This window comes from Podarcis tiliguerta (genome assembly GCF_965153285.1).
Source record: "Podarcis tiliguerta genome assembly, chromosome: 18".
Classification (NCBI taxonomy): domain Eukaryota; kingdom Metazoa; phylum Chordata; class Lepidosauria; order Squamata; family Lacertidae; genus Podarcis; species Podarcis tiliguerta.
Window position 1 is genome coordinate 9418159 of NC_139551.1, and position 23931 is coordinate 9442089.

Genomic DNA, 23931 nt, shown 5'->3' on the forward strand with positions numbered 1-23931 from the left:
CAAAATGAGACAGGAACCCAGAAGGGAAACTCTCTTGCCTACATTGAGTTGCTAGCCAGGGAAGCCCTGCAGCCCTGGCGCCATGGGGGGCTGGTCCATCAGGACGAGTGGGGCAGCAAGCATACCCTTAGCAGCCCCCTGCCTGTCTGCCCCCTTGCTCACAACTGGTCCAGAAGGTGGCCTGGCCAGCCGACCAGCCGGCTTCTTCCTCCTCCTCCTCCTCCTCCTCCTCCTCCTCCTCCTCCTCCTCCTCCCCCCCAGCCTCAGCGTTGCCCAGCTCAGCAGGGCTTCCCCCCTGCTCTGTCTGCTACTTACCTCATTGAGGGAGTCCCAAAGGGAATCCAGGGAGGACAGGGAGGAAACGCTGCTAAACGGGGACAGACTTGGAACCTGCAAGGAAAAGATGAAAAAGGACGAGCAATTAAAAAACGCAACCAAACATTAAAACTCAAGGCACCCATAACTGAAGCAACAGTTTCATTCTGCGGTTGATATGCCCCCCTCCCCTTCTGCCAATCACCGCCTAGGCCACGGCCGCCTACCCAGTCGGGACTGAGGAGATCCAGACGTCTTGCGGTCCCCTCCTCGCCTTTGCCTTCCTCGAAAATGTCCTCCTCGCTGGCTGACTGCTGGCAGAGACAGGACCCCAGAGGTGGTCGTGCGGAGAGAGGAGAAAGAGAGCAGCCCCAAATGAGACAGGAACCCAGAAGGCAAACTCTCCTGCCCACGTTGAGTCGCTGGCCAGGGAAGCCCTACAGCCCTGGCGCCATGGGGGGCTGGTCCATCAGGACGAGTGGGGCAGCAAGAGCAGCACATTCACTCTCAAGGCACCCATAATTGAAACAACACAACAGCGGCATAGCCAGCCGCTCGGGTGCCCGGTTCAACGTGGGGGTCCTGCGGGCGGGGGGCGCTGCCTGGAGCCCCTCTGCCGCCTCCCCCTCAGCTGTAGGGCGGCTGAGGGAGAGGCAGGGGGCAGACGCAAGCCCCACGCTGCCGTTTCAGGCAGCGCCCAGCCTGCAGGGGCCCAAGCCACCACGTCACTCCCAGGAGAGATGCCTGGATCAGGCACTCTGCAGGCCCCCCCCAGTAAGTGCCAGCCCCCGCGGTGTGGCTCCCAGTGCCAGCCGCGTTTTTTGACTCAACTAAAAGGTTTGGTGAGCCCAATTTTTATTTTTATTTTAAACTCGGCTTTTTGTCCTTTTGCCACCCCCCTCAGTGATGACACCTGGGGTGGCCCCCACCCTCCTTTCTCTGCAGCTGCAACAGAATAAAAGGACTCAAAACTCCCTTAGCAGTTTCCTGCTGGTCCCCTCACCATTTTCCCAGACGTCAATCTTATGACTTTGCAGTTGCAGATAAGGCACCCAAAGGCTGCTGCGCAAGGCAAGGCTTGGCCTCAACTGCCAAGTGAGGTTGGGATTCTGAGCCGATGTCACAGCCAGGTTCCGATCAGTCCATTTCCTCCAAGGGGGGGGGGGGGACCTGTTTCCCCTGAGGGTGACGGCTGAAAACAGCACCCAAGAGAAAAAGGGAAAAATGCAGAGAAATCTGATAATTCTGTAGCAAGAAAGAATGAGTGCCAGGAGTTTTCTTTTCCCTGCACTCCTCCATTGCAACACCTTTTCATCATCATCAAACTAGATTTAATGAACACTCATATCAGAGTGCTCTGTAAATTGATAGCCATAGTTTTTGTCGTAGTACATTACCGTATTGGCCTGAATATAAGCCTCTCTTTCCCCCCCAATTCCGACCGTGAAAGGTTAAAGTGCGGCTTAAATTCACGACCGTACAAAAGCTGGCTTTTACAATATCGCTGCCGGAACAGACTTACAGTAAAATGGAACAGGTGCGAGTGCCTGCGGAATTTTAAGGGAGCGGCTTTTATTTGGGTATATTATATTATATTATATTATATTATATTATATTATATTATATTATATTATATTATATATAATATAATATAATATAATATAATATAATATAATATAATATAATATTACAATGATATATTATATCATAATTAGGTATCATTGCAATCAAGGTGATGATATTATAATAATAATAATAATAATAATAATAATAATAATAATAATAATAATACTGGTTTTCCCGGCCACTCTGGGTGGCTCCCAACAGAATATTAAAAGCACTATTAAAATCACAGCCACAACATGCATTTAAAGCATTTTTGGAGCTCTAAATTGCAGGTTAAACAAGTGGCGGGTGGCCAACGCCATTTTGGCCTCTGTTGTCCAGGGCGCAGGAGCCGCGGGACGTCGGGAAAACAGGGAAGCCGTTCTAGGTGCCTCCAAGGGAATGAGGAAAAGGACGAGGTCTCTTCGCGACTTCCTGGGTTATGCGGGTTTATGAGTATAATAATTGATGATTATTAGTTTATTAGCAGGCCAGGAGGAAGGTTGCGCAGGGCAGCCTGGGAAGGGCGAGGGAAAGGCTGTGAAGAAAAGCCTTGTCTCTTTCTCCATCGCTCTGCCCCTCCATCATGTTTAAATGGAAGAATCCAAATACGTTTAGAGAAAAATAAAATGATAAGAAACAGGATCCTTGTTTGTGAGAAGAAGGGGCAGCAAAGCATGCTGGGAGGAAGGACGTGAGGGAAATGAAACCTAATAAAGGATAATTTATCAATAAAGCTAATATGTGAAACCTAACAAAAGACACCTTGGGATTTATTTATTTGTTTAGACAGTGGTACCTCGGGTTAAGAAATTAATTTGTTCTGGAGGTCCGTTCTTAACCTGAAACTCTTCTTAAGCTGAGGTACCACTTTAGCTAATGGGGCCTCCCGCTGCCACCGCGCTGCCACCACACAATTTCTGTCCTCATCCTGAAGCAAAGTTCTTAACGCGAGGTACCATTTCTGTCCCCTTCATGGATCACTGCCTTGCCGTGGCGAGGGGGCTTGAAGAACTCAGAGAAGCTATGAACTATGCCGAGCAGGGCACCCAAGATGAACAGGTCATAGTGGAGAGTTTGGACCAAACGTGATCCACCTGGAGCAGGAACCGGCAAGCCACTCCAGTATCCCTGCCAAGAAAACTCCATGGACAATAGGCATATAAAAGATATGACGCTGGAAGATGAGCCCCTCAGGTCGGAAGGCGTCCAACATGCTACTGGGGAAGAGTGGAGGACAAGTACAAGTAGATCCAGAGCTGATGAAGCGGCTGGGCCAAAGCCGAAAGGACGCTCAGTTGCGGATATGCATGGAAGCGAAAGGAAAGTCCAATGCTGTAAAGAAAAATATTGCATAGGAACCTGGAATGTAAGAACCATGAACCTGGGTAAGTTGGACGTGGTCAAAAATGAGATGGCAAGAATAAACATTGACATCCTGGGCATCAGTGAACTAAAATGGACGGGAATGGGCGAATTCAGTTCGGATGACCATTATATCTACTACTGTGGGCAAGAAACCCGTAAAAGAAATGGAGTGGCCTTCATAGTCAACAAAAGAGTGGCGAAAGCTGTACTGGGATGCAATCTCAAAAATGATAGAATGATCTCGATACGAATCCAAGGCAGACCTTTTAACATCACAGTAATCCAAGTTTATGCACCAACTACTGGTGCTGAAGAAACTGAAATTGACCAGTTCTATGAAGACTTACAACACCTTATAGAAGTGACACCAAAGAAGGATGTTCTTCTCATTATAGGGGATTGGAATGCTAAAGTAGGGAATCAAGAGATAAAAGGAACAACTGGCAAATTTGGTCTTGGAATTCAAAACGAAGCAGGGCAAAGGCTAATAGAGTTCTGTCAAGAGAACAAGCTGGTCATCACAAACACTCTTTTCCAACAACACAAGAGACGACTCTACACATGGACATCACCAGATGGGCAGCATCGAAATCAAATTGATTATATTCTCTGCAGCCAAAGATGGAGAAGCTCTATACAGTCAGCAAAAACAAGACCTGGAGCTGACTGTGGCTCAGATCATCAGCTTCTTATAGCAAAATACAAGCTTAAACTGAAGAAAGTAGGAAAAGCCACTGGGCCGGTAAGATACAATCTAAACCAAATCCCTTATGAATACACAGTGGAAATGAGGAACAGGTTTAAGGATTTAGATTTGCTGGACAGAGTGCCTGAAGAACTATGGATGGAGGCTCGAAACATTATACAGGAGGCAGCAACAAAAACCATCCCAATGAAAAGGAAATGCAAGAAAGCAAAGTGGCTGTCCAATGAGGCCTTACAAATAGCGGAGGAGAGAAGGCAAGCAAAATGCGAGGGAGACAGAGAAAGATACAGGAAATTGAATGCAGAATTCCAAAAAATAGCAAGGAGAGACAAGAAGGCCTTCTTAAATGAGCAATGCAAAGAAATAGAGGAAAACAACAGAATGGGAAGAACCAAAGATCTGTTCAAGAAAACTGGAGATATGAAAGGAACATTTCGTTCAAAGATTACCATAATAAAGGACAAAAGTGGTAAGGACCTAACAGAAGCAGAAGACATCAAGAAGAGGTGGCAAGAATACACAGAGGAACTATACCAGAAAGATATGGATGTCTCGTACACCCCAGGTAGTGTGGTTGCTGACCTTGAGCCAGACATCCTGGAGAGTGAAGTCAAATGGGCCTTAGAAAGCATTGCAAATAACAAGGCCAGTGGAAGTGATGGTATTCCAGCTGAACTATTTAAAATTTTAAAAGATGATGCTGTTAAGGTGCTACACTCAATATGCCAGCAAGTTTGGAAAACTCAGCAGTGGCCAGAAGATTGGAGAAGGTCAGTCTACATCCCAATCCCAAAGAAGGGCAGTGCTAAAGAATGCTCCAACTACCGCACAATTGCACTCATTTCACACGCTAGCAAGGTTATGCTTAAGATTCTTCAAGGAAGGCTCAAGCAGTATGTGGACCGAGAACTCCCAGAAGTGCAAGCTGGATTTAGAAGAGGCAGGGGAACCAGAGACCAAATTGCAAACATGCGCTGGATTATGGAGAAAGCTAGAGAGTTCCAGAAAGACATCTACTTCTGCTTCATTGACTATGCAAAAGCCTTTGACTGTGTCGATCACAGCAAACTATGGCAAGTTCTTAAAGAAATGGGAGTGCCTGATCACCTCATCTGTCTCCTGAGAAATCTCTATGTGGGACAAGAAGCTACAGTTAGAACTGGATATGGAACAACTGATTGGTTCAAAATTGGGAAAGGAGTACGACAAGGCTGTATTTTGTCTCCCTGCTTATTTAACTTATATGCAGAATTCATCATGCGAAAGGCTGGGCTGGATGAGTCCCTAGCCGGAATCAAGATTGCTGGAAGAAATATCAACAACCTCAGATATGCAGATGACACAACCTTGATGGCAGAAAGTGAGGAGGAATTAAAAAACCTTTTATTGAGGGTGAAAGAGGAGAGCACAAAATATGGTCTGAAGCTCAACATAAAAAAAACGAAGATCATGGCCACTGGTCCCATCACCTCCTGGCAAATAGAAGGAGAGGAAATGGAGGCAGTGAGAGATTTTACTTTCTTGGGCTCCATGATCACTGCAGATGGTGACAGCAGCCACGAAATTAAGAGACGCCTGCTTCTTGGGAGGAAAGCAATGGCAAACCTAGATAGCATTTTAAAAAGTAGAGACATCACCTTGCCAACAAAGGTCCGTATAGTAAAAGCTATGGTTTTCCCAGTAGTGATGTATGGAAGTGAGAGCTGGACGATAAAGAAGGCTGATCGCCGAAGAATTGACGCTTTTGAATTATGGTGCTGGAGGAGACTCTTGAGAGTCCCATGGACTGCAAGAAGATCAAACGCATCCATTCTTAAGGAAATCAGCCCTGAGTGCTCACTGGAAGGACAGATTGTGAAGCTGAGGCTCCAATACTTTGGCCACCTCATGAGAAGAGAAGACTCACTGGAAAAGACTCTGATGTTGGGAAAGATGGAGGGCACAAGGAGAAGAGGACGACAGAGGACGAGATGGTTAGACAGTGTTCTCGAAGCTACAAACATGAATCTGACCAAACTGCGGGTGGCAGTGGAAGACAGAAGTGCCTGGCGTGCTCTGGTCCATGGGGTCACGAAGAGTCGGACACGACTGAACGACTAAACAACAACAACACCATTTCTGTACAAGCCAAGCCCTGGCTCCATGGCTCACCTGAATCAAGGGAATCCTCTTGCTGCCCCCTTCTTTCAGCATTGAACGGGCACATGCTCAGAGCGAAGCCGAAAAATGGATGCTTTTGAATTCTGGTGCTGGAGGAGACTCTTGAGAGTCCCATGGACTGCAAGAAGATCAAACCTCTCCATTCTGAAGGAAATCAGCCTTGAGTGCTCACTGGAAGGACAGATCCTGAAGCTGAGACTCCAATACTTTGGCCACCTCATGAGAAGAGAAGACTCCCTGGAGAAGACCCTGATGTTGGGAAAGATGGAGGGCACAAGGAGAAGGGGACGGCAGAGGACGAGATGGTGGGACAGTGTTCTCAAAGCTACCAGCATGAGTTTGACCCAACTGCGGGAGGCAGTGGAAGACAGGAGTGCCTGGAGTGCTCTGGTCCATGGGTCACGAAGAGGCGGACATGACTGAACGACTAAACAACAACAACAAATAGAGCATTTGTTTTGCCTGCTGCACACGTGTTTACAAAGCAATTCTTCTCAATATTATACTCGTTTTGCATGTTACGATCATGAATATATGCTCCTTTATGTACACTTTCCCCTGGAATATGCCTTTTGGGACACACTACATGGCCGGAGTGAAAGCTGGACCATAAAGAAGGCTGATGGCCGAAGAATTGATGCTTTTGAATTCTGGCGCTGGAGGAGACTCTTGAGAGTCCCATGGACTGCAAGAAGAACCGATCCATTCTGAAGGAAATCAGCCCTGAGTGCTCACTGGAAGGACAGATCCTGAAGCTGAGGCTCCAAGACTTTGGCCACCTCATGAGAAGAGAAGACTCCCTGGAGAAGACCCTGAGGCTGGGAAAGATGGAGGGCACAAGGAGAAGGGGACGGCAGAGGACGAGATGGTGGGACAGTGTTCTCGAAGCTACCAGCATGAGTTTGACCCAACTGCGGGAGGCAGTGGAAGACAGGAGGGCCTGGCGTGCTCTGGTCCAGGGGGTCACAAAGAGTCGGACACGACTAAGCGACTAAACAACAATAACAAGTTGCTTTGGGAGACGATAATCAGGCATAGCCCAGTTCTGTGAAGCTTGGAGGTGGGGTGTGAGGCATCTGGGCTTTAGCTGTACAGTGGTTTGCATGCCTTGTGTGTGGCTAGTTAATGCAAGCTGAGGGATTTTTTGAATGCTGGACGCCATTTTGTTGCACGTGCTGCTGCAAACTTTGCAGTGCAAAGCCAGGCCGGGGAGCCATCTTAAGCTGAGGTTGCATAGGCCTTGTGGTGCATGTGATTCAGATTCCATTCAGTTGAACCTCTGGTTACAAAGTTGGTTGGACAGTGTTCTCGAAGCTACCAGCATGAGTCTGACCAGACTGCAGGAGGACAGGAAGACTGGAGTGCCTGGAACAGGTGAAGCTGCAGGTCCCTTATTTGGGCTGCTGGTCCCTTATTTTCAAGGCTGCTGGTCCCTTATTTTCAAATCTGTAAGCTGACAGCTATGGACCTAACGGTCAGGGATCCCTTTACCTTTACCTTTACCTTTATTCAATATAATAATAACCCAGGAATCGCAAGACATTTTCGTCTTGCGAAGCAAGCCCATAGAGAAATTCGTCCTGCGAAGCACCTCCAAAACGGAAAACCCTTTCGTCTAGCGGATTTTCCGTCTTGCGAGGCATTCGTCTTGTGGGGCACCACTGTATAATATAATAAATACAATACAATACAATACAATACAATACAATACAATACAATACAATACAATACAATACAATACAATATACATTCCCCCAAATTAATATTTCATTACTAATTAATATTAGTAATAATGAAATAAGTCAAGCCAGAGGCTCCTCCTAGCTTTGCCTTGCCCTGCCTAGTGGGCGTGACCACGCCCCACCTCTCCATGTTTCCACTGCTGCCTTTTGCGACCCATTGCCTTCCCCAGCTCTACTCTCCCCGCCTCCTTTCACAATGACTCGCCCAGATTGGCGTAGGCAGCCTGCCACTCCCGTGAGCGCCGGAGTTCCCACTCCCCTCTCTTCCCGCTTGCCTCGCCCGCCCCTAACCCTGGCCAATGCAATAAAATTCATTGGATACCAGTCATGGCTTGGCTAAGGTCAGTTGCTACTCTTTGGAACAGGGAGCAGAGCTTACACAATACAGAAATTAAACCAACAGACTACGGAAGATGTCTTAAATGAATTTCTCAGTTTATTGATATACAAAGCATAGGAGAACGAAATGATGTGAAGTGAGCTTATGAATGATAGCGCATAAATGTGGGAAATGGAGCATAGAAAATTGAATACATACAACTGGCATAACCAAACAGTATTGCTGAATATTAGAATTGATATGGTTAATAGGTAGTCATGACAAAGGAAACAGACTCAAAAACCTAACTAATCTCTCCCTCCAGCCTATCTGGTTGTGAGATAAATATAAGTTCCCAAAACACAAAATTATTAAAAGATAATAGTTTACAAACTAAGGGCAGTAGACCAGGACTCATTGTAGTCCTTGGACAACCAAGGTAGCAAAACATTTCCTCCCATCTTACTGTTCATGTCAACACAAAACCAGGGCTAAGAATGAACACAATCTCTTTCAGAGGTGGAGAAGGAGCAACATAGATGAGTAGCTGTGTTTCCTTTATGCACTTCTGGACATCAGGAACATGGAATATTTTAAAAATCAGATGTTCCCTTAATTTCTGGTTGTCAGGTGCTCCTTTGTGTTCAGATCAGGCCTCAGCACAATAATGTAGCACTTGGGAAGGAAGATGCAGCCCAGGAGCCCAGCGCTGGAGGCCAACATAGAGAAGATCTGCACGGCCACCATGTACTTGCCCTTGGTGCTCAGGTAGGTGGGCACAAAAGACACCCAAACACTGCAGAAGACCAGCATGCTGAAGGTGATCAGCTTGGCTTCGTTGAAGGAGCCGGGCAGCTTCCTGGCTAGGAAAGCCACCGTGAAGCAGGTGGCAGCCAAGAAGCCCAGGTAGCCGAGGGCAACGTAAAACATGGCCACAGACCCTTCGTTGCATTGCAGGATGATCTCTTCCACCTGGGAGTGCGTGTCGGCCTCTGGGAATGGGGGAGAAGAGCCCAGCCAGATGGTGCAGATGAGAACTTGCCCCCCAGAACAGGAGATGACAATGGAGTTGGCCAGACTCTTGCCCAGCCATCTCCTCACCCTGTTCCCGGGCTTTGTGGCCAGGAAGGCCAGCACCACCGTGATGGTCTTTGCCAAGACAGAAGAAACAGCAACTGAGAAGATGATGCTGAAGGCCGTTTGTCGGAGAAGGCAGGTCTCTTTCCTTGGGCGCCCAATGAAGAGGAAGGAGGACAGAAAGGAAAGCAGGAGGGAGACGAGCAGGATGTAGGAGAGGTCCCGGTTGTTGGCTTTGACTATGGGAGTTTCCTTGTATTTAATGAAGATTCCCAACACGATGCCTGCTGTTAAGGACAAGAAGAGGGCAATGGAAGCTAAAACCATTCCCAAATATTCTCCATAAGTCAGGAAGGTGGTAATCTTGGGGACACATTGATCTCTGTCCTTGTTTGAATGGTGATCTTCTGGGCATTTGGTGCAATGTTCTGCATCTGGGGAAGAGAATAAGAGTGGCTGCAACATCACTTACATCCCTAATGATCTGTGATCTATTAACATTGTGATCTAGGATAAACTGAGAGGCAGTGACCACTCCACTTCCGTTAACTGCATTGTTTGGATCCTGCCTATTCCTCTTTGTCTGAACCTTTAAAATGCAGACATTGCTTCCATGCAATGTTCATAGCAGTGAGATCAGAACGGTCCATAGATTATATTGTAATAATTTTCACATGAAGTATTTATTTTTATTGTGCTTTTGCTGTTAGTAATTTGCTGCTTTTCATCGTCTATCCATTATTTTTGATAAGTGTCAACATTATTTCCTTTTTGTGTGGCTTGGTATAAAAAATAAAAAAGGAATGCTTTGCGGGCATTCCTCTCACAGCTGCCCAGTTTGCAGCCCAGTATTTCTTCCTTATGGTTATTCATTTCATCTCACTTCCCGGATGTAATAAAGGTGATTAATACTAAGGAAGTCGAGGAAGGAGCCATATTCCACAATGTCTGCAGAATTCTCACAGAAAGTGTGTGAGACTGGATTTCTGCCCTGTGTTTACTCTCTCCAGAAATACCTTCCCCCTTGGAGTCACCCACCTTCCTGGGCGGAGAAGGTCCCTTCCGCACACCGAGAACAAGCGTAGCAGCAAATGGGCTTTCCTTCTAGAACCACTTTGGCATATCCAGGTCGACATCTTTCTGTACACCTGGAACGAGGTACAGTCTAACCAGAAAGACAAGAAGGTGCAACAAAGAGGAACAGTTAGGAGTATTTGTGGGTATGTAATTCACTCAACATCGAATCAGGGGACAATGAAATCAGATTGATTATATTCTCTGCAGCCAAAGATGGAGAATCTCTATACAGTCAGCAAAAACAAGACCTGGAGCTGACTGGCTCAGATCATCAGCTTCTTATAGCAAAATTCAAGCTTAAACTGAAGAAAGTAGGAAAAACCACTGGGCCGGTAAGATACAATCTAAACCAAATCCCTTATGAATACACAGTGGAAGTGAGGAACAGGTTTAAGGATTTAGATTTGCTGGACAGAGTGCCTGAAGAACTATGGATGGAGGCTCGAAACATTATACAGGAGGCAGCAACGAAAACCATCCCAATGAAAAGGAAATGCAAGAAAGCAAAGTGGCTGTCCAATGAGGCCTTACAAATAGCGGGGGAGAGAAGGCAAGCAAAATGCGAGGGAGATAGAGAAAGATACAGGAAATTGAATGCAGAATTCCAAAAATAGCAAGGAGAGACAAGAAGGCCTTCTTAAATGAGCAATGCAAAGAAATAGAGGAAAACAACAGAATGGGAAGAACCAGAGCTCTGTTCAAGAAAACTGGAGAGATGAAAGGAACATTTCGTTCAAAGATTACCATAATAAAGGACAAAAGTGGTAAGGACCTAACAGAAGCAGAAGACATCAAGAAGAGGTGGCAAGAATACACAGAGGAACTATACCAGAAAGATATGGATGCCTCGTACACCCCAGGTAGTGTGGTTGCTGACCTTGAGCCAGACATCTTGGAGAGTGAAGTCAAATGGGCCTTAGAAAGCATTACAAATAACAAGGCCAGTGGAAGTGATGGTATTCCAGCTGAACTATTTAAAATTTTAAAAGATGATGCTGTTAAGGTGCTACACTCAATATGCCAGCAAGTTTGGAAAACTCAGCAGTGGCCAGAGGATTGGAGAAGGTCAGTCTACATCCCAATCCCAAAGAAGGGCAGTGCCAAAGAATGCTCCAACTACCGCACAATTGCACTCATTTCACACGCTAGCAAGGTTATGCTTAAAATTCTACAAGGAAGGCTCAAGCAGTATGTGGACCGAGAACTCCCAGAAGTGCAAGTTGGATTTAAAAGAGGCAGAGGAACCAGAGACCAAATTGCAAACATGCGCTGGATTATGGAGAAAGCTAGAGAGTTCCAGAAAGACATCTACTTCTGCTTCATTGACTATGCAAAAGCCTTTGACTGTGTCGACCACAGCAAACTATGGCAAGTTCTTAAAGAAATGGGAGTGCCTGATCACCTCATCTGTCTCCTGAGAAATCTCTATGTGGGACAAGAAGCTACAGTTAGAACTGGATATGGAACAACTGATTGGTTCAAAATTGGGAAAGGAGTACGACAAGGCTGTATTTTGTCTCCCTGTTTATTTAACTTATATGCAGAATTCATCATGCGAAAGGCTGGGCTGGATGAATCCCTAGCCGGAATTAAGATTGCTGGAAGAAATATCAACAACCTCAGATATGCAGATGACACAACCTTGATGGCAGAAAGTGAGGAGGAATTAAAAAACCTTTTATTGAGGGTGAAAGAGGAGAGCGCAAAATATGGTCTGAAGCTCAACATCAAAAAAACGAAGATCATGGCCACTGGTCCCATCACCTCCTGGCAAATAGAAGGGGAGGAAATGGAGGCAGTGAGAGATTTTACTTTCTTGGGCTCCATGATCACTGCAGATGGTGACAGCAGCCACGAAATTAAGAGACGCCTGCTTCTTGGGAGGAAAGCAATGACAAACCTAGACAGCATTTTAAAAAGTAGAGACATCACCTTGCCAACAAAGGTCCGTATAGTAAAAGCTCTGGTTTTCCCAGTAGTGATGTATGGAAGTGAGAGCTGGACGATAAAGAAGGCTGATCGCCGAAGAATTGACGCTTTTGAATTATGGTGCTGGAGGAGACTCTTGAGAGTCCCATGGACTGCAAGAAGATCAAATGCATCCATTCTTAAGGAAATCAGCCCTGAGTGCTCACTGGAAGGACAGATCATGAAGCTGAGGCTCCAATACTTTGGCCACCTCATGAGAAGACTCACGGGAAAAGACCCTGATGTTGGGAAAGATGGAGAGCACAAGGAGAAGGAGACGACAGAGGACGAGATGGTTAGACAGTGTTCTCGAAGCTACAAACATGAATCTGACCAAACTGCGGGTGGCAGTGGAAGACAGGAGTGCCTGGCGTGCTCTGGTCCATGGGGTCACGAAGAGTCGGACACGACTGAACGACTAAACAACAACAATTCACTCAACGCAATCTCTATAGCATGGTGGTGATCCCTGACAACCGGTCTTGCCAGCTCAGGATGATGGGAGCTGTAGTCCAAAGACAGCTGGGGACCCAAGTTTGGGAAACCCTGATCTACCCAAAGATTTGCAGTTGTGTCCCCCAATGAATCATTCAGGAAATCATCACAGCTCTACATCAATCACATAGAGGTTGGGGAGGGGTCTGTCTGGCAGGGAATCCTGAGAGATCCCAGTTGCCGTTTCCAGCAGCCAAGAACCTCAGTAGCCTGCCACCTCCCCATTCCCTTCATGCGGTCAGTTGTCTTTAGCTGCAGAACATGATCTCTGGAATGCAGCCTTTGACCCTCATCAGAGTCATTTCAACGCCCCCCCCCCCCGACCATTGGGGTGACCAGAATATCTTGTGCTTTAAATTTAGTTCAGTACAGCTGAGGTATGAGTCACAGAACTCTGTTTCCTCTTCTCCATTTACCTGTTTCCCTTCTTAAAAAAACTTCAAATCAAATGACAATGGGTCTGACATGTGATTCCCCCAAATTTCAGGATTCGAATAATCTCTCACACAGTTCATTCACGTGTTTGTGTTTGTGTGTCAGAGAGAGAGGGAGAGAAAGCGCTTTGCTGTTCAGTGCCCAACTGAAAGGAGATTGGGTTTTTTGGGGTGTTTTTGCCAAATCGCTTTAATTGATTTTCCAAATTTCAGCACATCAACCACAAATTAAGACAAACTTAATACAAGTGAGCTTACTCACAAATTAAAAAAAAAAATACAATAAATCAGTAATTATCATTTGTAAAATAAATTACTTTTCATCCTTCTGCATGTATGAAAGGTCAATATCCTTTATTTGAGCATCCCAAATTCCCCTCCTATCTCAGCTGCTGTAGAAAGAAGGCGTGCTGGTTCCAGCTGTTACTGGACAGTCAACCTGACATGGTCATTTTGCAGTGGTTATTCAAGGAACAGCACAATCAGGATCTCCTAGCCCCCCTCCCCCAATTATTCCCCCTGCCTTGTTGAATTTCTTGTTCCACTCAATGGCTTCTGGGTTAATGGTGAACTTTATGCCAGGAGACGTCTCTCTCCTTATATTTCCAATTTTCACAAGGTCACGAGACTTATTGGGAGACATCACCCAGTTCATAATATTGAAGTCCGCTGGTAGCTCCCAGTTCTCATTCAAGCACAGCCTGCCTCTGGAAGTATTCAGACACCGGATTTCTCTCAAGAAAGGGTGAAGCTGGAATGACAGGGGAAAACACCAGCACTGAGAAACTGGGAAGCTACAAAAGGCAATTAATCAAGCCAAAATGGGGAAAACACCTATGGCCAGGTGGGTTATCAGCAAAGTACTATAAGAAATTACAAGATTATTTGGCACAACCACTAAAAGATTTAAGATACTTACATTACGCTGATTCTGAAAAAAGATACAGATCTATTATCAGTCAAAAATTATAGGCTGATTTCTCTATTAAATAATGACTACAAGCTGTTTGCAGACCTATTGGTAAACAACGTGAAAGTGCTATTAATGGATTTACCGGTAATTCATCAGGACCAGGCTGGTTTTTTACCAGGCCGCCAGATGAAGGATAATATAAGGCATATAATTGATATAATAGAATATCTGGAGGTTAGAAATGATAAACAAGCAGTGTTAATTTTTATAGACGCAGAGAAGGCCTTTGACCATGTTTCATGGACTTCTACGAAGAAGACTATAGAGATGATGAATTTCAGAGGGTCATTACAGTGGTACCTCAGGTTAAGAACTTAATTTGTTCTGGAGGTCCGTTCTTAACCTGACACTGTTCTTAACCTGAGGTACCACTTTAGCTAATGGGGCCTTCCGCTGCTGCCGCACGATTTCTGTTCTCATCCTGAAGCAAAGTTCTTAACCCGAGGTACTATTTCTGGGTTGCCAGAGTCTGTAACCTGAAGCATCTGTAACCCGAGGTACCACTGTACTTAGAGGAATTGACTCAATTTATTCTGACTAACAGGCTATGATGATAGTAAGTAATGTAATAACAGAAAAAATCAAAATAATGAAAGGGACAAGACAGGGATATCCCCAGTCACCATTATTATTTTAGTTTTAGACACCCTGGCCAGAAGTATAAGATCAGATGAAGAAATAAAAGGGATAACAGTAGGTTAAAGGTAAAGGTAAAGGGACCCCTGACCATTAGGTCCAGTCGCGGCCAACTCTGGGGTTGTGGCGCTCATCTCGCTTTATTGGCCGAGGGAGCCGGCGTACAGCTTCCGGGTCATGTGGCCAGCATGACTAAGCCGCTTCTGGCGAACCAGAGCAGCGCACAGAAATGCCGTTTACCTTCCCGCCAGAGGGGTACCTATTTATCTACTTGTACTTTGACGTGCTTTCGAACTGCTAGGTTGGCAGGAGCAGGGACCGAGCAACGGGAGCTCACCCCGTCATTGCGGGGATTTGGACCGTCGACCTTCTGATCGGCAAGTCCTAGGCTCTGTCGTTTAACCCACATCACCACCCGCGTCCCAACAGTAGGTTACAAAACATAAAAACTCAAGGCATTTGCAGATGACCATGTGGTAACTGTAGAAGACCCCATGGCTAGTGAACCAAGGGTCTTGAACAGATTCTCAAGTTTGGAGAAGTAGCAGGCTTTAAACTAAATAAAGGTAGAACAAAAGTATTGGTGGAAAATGTGACAGAACTGATGATTGAGAAGAACGTTTAATATTTAGGAGTATGGATAACAGCTACGAACATAAATATTTTAAAGAATAACTATACAGGAGCTTGGAAAGAAATGAAAAAAAACTTAAATTATATATATATATATATATATATATATATATATATATATATATATAAAATAGAGATATCTGGAGGGTGGGAGCACGACAACAGGACTTTTCTGTGGTGGCTCCTCGCTTGGGGGATGCTCTCCCAGGGAGGTTCCCCGGACACCTTTGTGACAAATCTTTAGGTGCCAGGCGAGAAAGCTAACCAGGATTTGGGTGGATAAAACCATCTCTGGGCATTTTAATGTGCTTTTGCTTTGCTTGTTTTGTTTCTTTCGTTTGCTTTTTCTATTCTCATTTTGTATTTTAATTCTGCAAACCACCCTGTGATCTGCAGATGAAAGTTGATATATAAACAGAATAATACTAATATTATTACTACAGACCCTCCAAAGGTCAAAATGGCACCCAGCTGAGAGGTGCTGGAACTGAGTTCCAGTGAGTTCCCCCTGAAGAAAGCCCTGGGTATAAATAGTAAAATGATCATTATGGGATGGGACATCCCTATTTTCATCGGAGACATGTTGGTCGGTATGCTACTATTACTAATAGTAACTATGATATTTTACAGGTCTATCCCCAGTCAAGATCAGCATCTGTGTGGACTGCAGGTTGCAAAAAGGGGAAGGAAATACCTGCCACGGCTGTAGCCTTTGGGGTCCCCATTGCTCTCCTTCCTCCACCATCAGCCTCCTCTGGGATCTAGAGGAAAGCGAAGCATGCAAGGCCTGAGCCACAGCTTGAACATGGATGTAAATGCTATAGCTCTCTAGAAACAGGGCTCTCTCACGCTCCTCTTGGGGCAATGGCTCCAGTTTCTCCTCCTCTCTGCATCTTATCCTGCCTTTCACGGACAACAGATGCTTTGAATATGAACACTGAAATGCTTGATTGAAATAATCCACAAGATTGGTCTGCCATTTATATTTGTCACCTTTGCTGCTCCTTATTCCAGTCTCAATTGCAAAGGACAGAGAACCATGGAGGTGCTGGAATATATTTGGAGGGAAGTAAAAGCCAATTCTGATTTCTAGCGAAGCTGTTGTGATCCAAACTTTCGCCCCTATTTCCTTCACATATAGTTTGTGTATTACCATGAGTGGTGCGATATCCAGTGCATTGATTATATAGGAAACAAATACCCCAACTTGTCTCCATAGGGAAAAAGGTTCCCCAGGCCTGATAAATTGATATAGATCTTTTTCTGGTACTTTTTTTGATAAAGCAATGCAGATCCCTTTGCTGAGCATCAGAGGTTTCACAGCGCTCACAAATCTTTCTCCACTGTCATTGTCTGGAGTGCAGAGGCCAATCCACGTCCATCCAAAATGCAGGAGCAATTCAATAATCCCCTGGTACTGACTTTCCTCTTTGGGAGTCATCCGGTAGACAAAAGGGAACAGGGTGGTACCTTCAAGAACCTGGGCAGTGAAGCCATAACTGATCTAGCAAGGAAAGCAAAAATTCAGCAATTTTATTTTATTTCAGCATAACAGATATTTAATTATTTGAAATGACTGATATCTATCTAAATCTCTGCTGGCTGAGGCTGATGGGAGTTTTAGTTGGAAACATCTGGAGGTGTCAAGTTAGTGAAGGCTCAGTTTTGAAAAAGGGATGTTGGACCATAGCTTAGATTTTTCCCATTTTTGAAAATATCCCCACTTGACCTCTCCAGAAAGAAAGTAGAATTTTATGCAGTTGAAATTCTCTGTGCTTCCATGCTCTCCCACTACTTACCTGTGGGATTTTGTAGATGCCTGACAAGGCTGAAATCACTCTTGAGATGACAGTATTGCCTCCTTCAAGAACAGCCAGCAGGTGATTCTGTTCTCCACAGTGATAATTGGGAATATTGCATCCACTGCCTGCACGCAGCTCGAGCATGGCGTCCGAAGTCATCTTTGCATCTAAATAGTTCTCATAGATGTTGTAGCCAAGAGTAATGTTGGGTAAGAGCCTGAGATCCTGGTTGATCTCTTGAATGGTGAACAGGAAAGACAACACGTGCCAGTGGAACCTAGGTGCCTCCCTGCAATAAATGAACCCTTTAAAAAGAGTGAAACTGATATATATATGATTGGGAGGGAGGGAATATTATATGATTCACAAAGATTAGTATTTATTTATCCTTTTACATTAATATCAAACCTTTTCCTGTCTAGCATAGAACAAAAATTTGGAGATCTCTGCTCCATGACCGGAGCTTTGATGCAAACAGCACACAAAGCTGTTCAGCAGTGGAACAGACTCCCTCTGAAGGTGACCATGTGTCATGGATGCTTCAGGTGAGATTCCTCCGGGTCCCTTCCATCTCTACAACTCTATGATTCTTTTCTACTGTGATTCTATGAGTAAGAAATGAAGGCGCCCCTCAAAATGTGTGATATACTGGGAAGCTGCTTCATAGGCTGCTTTTGCTGCATTGGTCTTTGACTTCTTCCAAGGGTCTAGAGTATAGCTAGATAAGAGACAATTTTATTGAAGGAGGAAAAGCACCAAATACCTCAGTTCCCTTTTAGATACAAATGAGGCCTGGTGGCTTTCAGGTTTGAGTGTGTGGTAAAATTATAATTATGCCCATGTTTGGATCAGTGACTTCACCAGTGAGGACACCCCCTGGTTATTGTATATAACCATTTTATTTGAAGCATATCGTTCCTGCTTTCACCCATATAAATCCACCCATTTTCAAGAGTTTCTTAAAACGCTTCTATTTTTTTTAAAACAGTGAAAGAAAGGAAAAAGTGCTGAGATTGGCGGAAGAAACCTTTAATGTAGCCCATGGTGGGCGGTAGGTCTCCTGTGGTATTGTGTCAAGAGAACTGTTCACAAATGATCCAAATAGAATAAGCATAAAATAATTTTGGCATCCTATAAATTGCTTGAGTTTCATGCCTCCCTCTGGGATAGGAAACAGGTACCTATGGATTCCAAGTGAAGAAATGTCAAACATCTCACTATTTAGAAATGAGGCCAGTTGTGTATGTGAAAAAAGAAATAATTCCTTTTCACATTTTAGAGACCTGACTCCACGAACAAGGAAGTCTCCTTATTCATATTATTTTTTTCATCATTTCAATTAAAGCACATCTTTCCTGCTCTTCAGCCACCAAAAGTCACCTAGAGGATCTTAAAATTATTCCATTTGTAAAACTGTAACATTCCTTAATGACAGTTTCTGAATTGTCCAAATGGAATAATATTGAATGAAACCTTTGAGCCTTGGAAATTGCCTGAGTTTCATGGCATTCTGCAGGTGGGAAAATTCAGTGCATCCTTTTGAACCCTGACCAGATTCACTAACATTCTTGCATTCTTCTAAAAGCAACACAGAATCAAAGGTAGGAAAGTGTTTTCCTAAGGAAGACCCAGAGAACATGGAAATAGGAGAGGTTTGTGTGGAATCTTTTACTAGACCCCCCCCAGCTCCCATCACCCCCAGCCAGCAAGCCCAATAGTCAGGGCAGGGTAGTCCTGCAACATCAGCCCTTGGCTCCCCAGCCGTGAGAAAGGGGCTCTTTCCTTGATAAATAGGAACCCCTAGAAGGACTGGAGGACCATGAAACTGTGAAGTACATACTTTTCATTCCTGGTGAAGGGTGTCTGAGAAAAGACATATGGAGATTGCCTATAAAAGCGTTTTGGAGATATGATCCCACTGATGAGAAAGTGTCCAGGCCGGTAGTAATTGCGAGCATCCGTTTCATCCCTGACCAGATTCAAGGGGCATTTCGCCTTGTGCTTCCCGCAGACTCCAAAGGGCATCATGAGCAGCAGGAGCTGCAACAGACGGAGCAGGGTTCTCATTCTGGCTCTGCCTCCTCCTCCTCCTCTTACCTGCCAAGGAGCTAAAGCAGAAGAACCCCAAGACTCTTGCAAGACCAACCTGAATGGGCTTTGCCAATCTGGGTGGTTTTCAACTCTACCTTCAGGGCTAGGAAGCACAAGGCAGGCACACCCCTCTTTCGCCAGCTCTACAGCTTGACTCAGTCTGTCTCCAACTCAGGAAATATTCTCTGCATCAACTTTTTCTTTCCCAGACACAGCGCAATTAATATTGTCATGTTGCTTTCTGAGGTTCATGCAATCTCCAGAAATATCTCCTGAACTTTTTGAAGATGAGATGACTATAATTTTGTTTATTCCAGGTGGAATAAGTTTCATCACAAAAACTTCAGGCAGCAGGTGCAGAGCTGGAGAAAAACATGATGATGAAAAGTCATCACAGTGTTTTGGGGAATTGGAAGTTTGGCCTGAACTTTGCTCACAAGCACCAAAGAAGGAGCTGGATCCGACCATGGACTCTCCTTCCTTGGAGGTTTTAAAGCAGAGGTTGGATGGCTATCTGTTAGTGACGCTTTAGAGAGCCAGTGTGGTGTAGTGGTTAAGAGCGGTGGACTCGTAATCTGGGGAACCGGGTTCGCTTCCCCGCTCCTCCACCTGCAGCTGCTGGTGACCTTGGGCTAGTCACACTTCTCGGAAGTCTCTAAGTCTCACTCACCTCACAGAGTGTTTGTGGTGGGGAAGGAAGGAAAAGGAGATTGTTGGCCACTTTGAGACTCCTTAGAGTAGTGATAAAGCGGGATATGAAATCCAAACTCTTCTTCTTCTTCTAGTTGGCCACTTTGGGTGGATTTGATTCCTGCCAATCCCTTCTGGTTCTCCCCCTGAAGGGAAGTAGCGTGTTGGTGGTTTTGAAGCAACTTCAAGAGAATTTCCACCCCCTCTTTGAAAGGCTTCTCCAACAGAGGGGAGCTCTCTGGGGTTGGTGGAGGGGAGAAAGGTTGCTCTGAACTTTCGACTCTCCCTTCCCCTTCGACATGTTCTGCGGAAGGAGAGCTTCTGTTGCACATGGAGCCAACTTGCTCCTCGTCTTTGAGCAGAAACATCTCTACTCATAAACAAATTGTCTGTGCAGAAGCCAGGCTAGCATTCTAGCAGCTTTATTATTCTTTATGAATTTATTTATTAATATTTATTTACTTTCTTACTTAATTATTCAATCTTTCATAAAATCCATGCACTATTTTGGCCAATCACCACTAGAGCGCTTTACGTCAAGATAAGTCAGGATGATCATAACAAAGTTTACAGTCTTACTTTAGAACATTCCAAAAGTTAAAATAATAATAAACAGAATCAAATTACCTCAACTTCCTAAGAATCTGGGTGGATGCTTTCTTTATTACATTTTTTAAAAAACTTAAAAAATTATTAAGTCTCCACAGATATTCCAATCACTTGTCTTTGTATAAAGTTTAAACAAACAAACAAAAACCCCACACAATTTCTTCTTGACTCCCCACCCTCCCTTCTCTATGTTTGTTTTTATTACTTCTTTTTATCAGATGTTTTAAAAAACATGTTTTTATTATCAAAGCCCCAATGTCGTATTTCAGTCATCCGCTGCTTATATTTCAAATCCTGCCTTTGACTTCATGTATGGATGATAGTTTGACAAATAAGATATCAATGGTCTCCATTCTTCCTGAAAAGATTCATCCTCATGTCCTCTTAGTTTAGCAGGTAATTTCACCATTTCAGCATATTCCCCCAGTTTCATAAGCCAATCCTCCCTCTTTCCAATTCTGTGCATATAAAGTTCTAGCTGCTGTGGTTGCATACATAAATAACCCAGTCAGCTTTCTTGGGACCTTTAATTATTAAATTTATATAGGAGCCTTCATTGTATTGCTACAGGTTGAATGGCTATAAGAATAAGTGTTTAGTAAGCTTTCTACTAATCTGGAGAGATGAAAGTCTAAGTAGGATGCAATCTTAGCTAATGAATCTAAATGCTTTATCAGTGGCTGTTCTGTCAATTATTTTCACTTCCTGTTAGGTTGTGGGCGAATATATCAGACGACACAGCGATTTCTCCAGAGCAGCTCTTTATTGTAAGGTGGACAGACTGAACAGCAAACAGCTCAGCCGGCCTCCTTTTATAGGAGCCGGCTGTCAAGATTGTAGCAACAACAACCCAGGGTTTCCCGCCTAAAATAACTGACGTGGACCTGAGTGAAAACTATCTACAGTATCCCCCTGCTGGCCCAGGGTGAGAACATCAGTACATAATACCCCTCCCCACCGAGCTAAGGCGTTAGTTACAATCGTAATGGTTTCCTTATATACAGCACTACACGTAATGGTTCAATTAGGCACAAAAGCATATCGGTTACATTTCCCATACTTAGACCAACAGTGATACATATCCAACAACATAGTCCTTTAAATAAGTTGGGTGCTTGGAAACTCTGCCAGACCGCCGGGGGGCCACCCAATTCTTGCTGAGGCTGTGGTGCGACCCTAGGTGGCGTTGAAACCAAATTCCCAGGATCCGCTGCTGTGGGTGGAGCCTCTGCAAGTGGAGTGGTCTGAATCTGTGGTAAGTCTGGCAGACCCTCTGAAGCAGCTTGGTTCGGCTCCACGCTGGCAGTTTGCGAGGGAGGTGTAGGTGGAGCCTCGCCATCTGTAAGTGTCTCTTCTGGAGCCACGAGCGCAGTTGGGGGCACCACGGTAGTGTCCAAGTCCCCAACCCTGCGCCTAAGCTGGTCTATGTGCCGGCGCCACAAGCGTCCGTCTTCGAGTGCCACCTGGTACGAGCGAGGTCCAGTGACTCCCACTACTGTGGCTGGCACCCAAGGAATGTCCCCCACATAGTTCTGGGCAAAGACCTGGTTTCCTGGAACAAATGACTGTGGCGCGTTGGCACAGCCTGGGGGTTCGGCCACGGCAAAGTCCGGGTGCAGCCGGTCGAGCGGTGACCTGAGTCGGCGGCCCATAAGCAGTTCAGCAGGACTCCGCCCTGTGGTCGCATGAGGGGTGATGTGTTGCACGAACAAGTATTCAGTGACCCGCTCGTTCCAGTCTCCCCAGTCCAGGCGCGCCAGTGCCTCTTTTGCCGAGCACACCATTCTCTCTGCTTGCCAGTTGCTGGATGGATGAAATGGTGCCGTTAGGGCATGGCAGATGCCCAGTCCCAAAAGATACCGCTCAAAAGTGCCCGACGTGAACTGCGGTCCGTTGTCGGAGACAAGGACATCAGGACACCCATGCGTCGCAAACAGGCCTCGCAGCACCCAGATGACGGCCTCGGTAGTGGTGGAGGGCATCAAGGCCACCTCCAGCCATTTGGAATAGGCATTCACCACTACCATAAAGGTCCGGCCGTGAAAGGGGCCAGCCAGATCGATGTGCACCCTCGACCAGGGTCTCTTTGGCGTCTCCCAGGTGTGTCCCTTAGCTGCCGGTGGTGCAGGCCTCGATTCTTGGCACGCTTGACAGGCGGACACCCAGGCAGTGATGGCATCGTCCATGTTAGGCCACCAGACGTAACACCGAGCCAACGCCTTCATTTTGACGATTCCCAGGTGGCCAACGTGCAGAGCCTCCAGGACGCGTTGACGGAGTCTTTGGGGAATCACGACGCGGTCTCCCCACAGCAGACAGCCGCGATGAGCCGAGAGTTCATGTTGTTTGGTTGCGAACGGTTGGAACTCCGATGCAAAAGGCCCTTGTGGCCACCCCCTCCACACCCAGTTGAGCACACGGCTGATGGTGCGATCCTGGGCACATGCGGAGGCCACAGTGGCAGCCGATACAGGCGCTGCCGGAAGATCCTCAATCAGGAGGAGCGATGAAGCTGGAGCCGGGTCCTCCACAAACGCTGGAAGATGGCAACGGCTGAGGAATAGGCCCCGCTTCCGCTCCTTTGATACTTCTGTCAGCTCGTTGGCTTGGAGGTAGCAGTCGAACCGAGCAAGGTAGGAGTCCCATGATTCAGAGGCTGGCGCAAACGGCGGTTGAGGAACAAGTGAAACCATGATTCCGATGCCGGTGTGGAGGGTGATGGATGGAACACCGTGCTCTAGCCAGAACAGTCAGCTCTGAATTGGTTCTGTCCAGTGATTTCGCTCAGTGATTCAGCTCAGTGATTCAGCTCTGCTCAGAGGGTGGCTGCATCTGGCTGTGCTCTGATGTCCATCGATCCCACCTTCGTCGCCAGTGTTAAGTTGTGGGCGAACATGTCAGACGACACAGCGATTCTTTAACAGCTCTTCTTTATTCAGATGCCAGAACAGAACTAGGCTGAGGAGCTCAGTCAGCCTGCTTATATAGAACTCCAGAACAATGCAACTGTTGCCATTTTCTAAAACTATCCAATCACTGAACATCACTTTTCGATCCTTCATTTGCATACAAAACTATCCAATCACTGAACGACACTTTTTGATCCTTCATTTGTATAACTATCTACAGTATCCCCCTGCTGGCCCAGGGTGAGAACTTCAGTACATAACACTTTCCCTTCCCAGGCTGCACTGCGCAACCTTCCTCCTGGCATGCTAATAAACTAATAAT

At 45.7% G+C, this 23931-nt stretch overlaps 1 protein-coding gene and 1 long non-coding RNA gene across 2 annotated transcripts; one reads left to right on the top strand and one right to left on the bottom strand.

The window, feature by feature from the left end:
- Positions 1 to 8314: 8314 nt before the first annotated feature.
- LOC310668619 (vomeronasal type-2 receptor 26-like) lies at positions 8315 to 21386 on the bottom strand. The gene is made up of 6 exons (XM_083422031.1): positions 19151 to 21386; positions 17308 to 17599; positions 16203 to 17012; positions 13790 to 14017; positions 10331 to 10457; positions 8315 to 9726 (listed from the first exon to the last, which is right to left on the bottom strand). The coding sequence occupies exons 1-6, from the start codon at positions 19375 to 19377 to the stop codon at positions 8828 to 8830; spliced, it is 2583 nt and encodes an 860-aa protein (XP_083278157.1). The 5' UTR covers positions 19378 to 21386; the 3' UTR covers positions 8315 to 8827.
- LOC310668643 lies at positions 10457 to 19113 on the top strand. The gene is made up of 5 exons (XR_014506746.1): positions 10457 to 10512; positions 13886 to 14110; positions 16139 to 16319; positions 17733 to 17855; positions 18590 to 19113. It is a non-coding gene; the product is annotated as an uncharacterized lncRNA (long non-coding RNA).
- Positions 21387 to 23931: the final 2545 nt, after the last annotated feature.

Coding starts and splice junctions, on each gene's coding strand:
- LOC310668619 (XM_083422031.1), bottom strand. CDS start 19,377: ATGAGAACCCTGCTCCGTCTGTTGCAGCTCCTGCTGCTCATGATGCCC. Junction 17,600..19,150: donor CCCTTCACCAGGAATGAAAA/GTATGTACTTCA, acceptor CATTTATTGCAG/GGAGGCACCTAGGTTCCACT. Junction 14,018..16,202: donor AAAGGCTACAGCCGTGGCAG/GTATTTCCTTCC, acceptor CTGTCATTCCAG/CTTCACCCTTTCTTGAGAGA.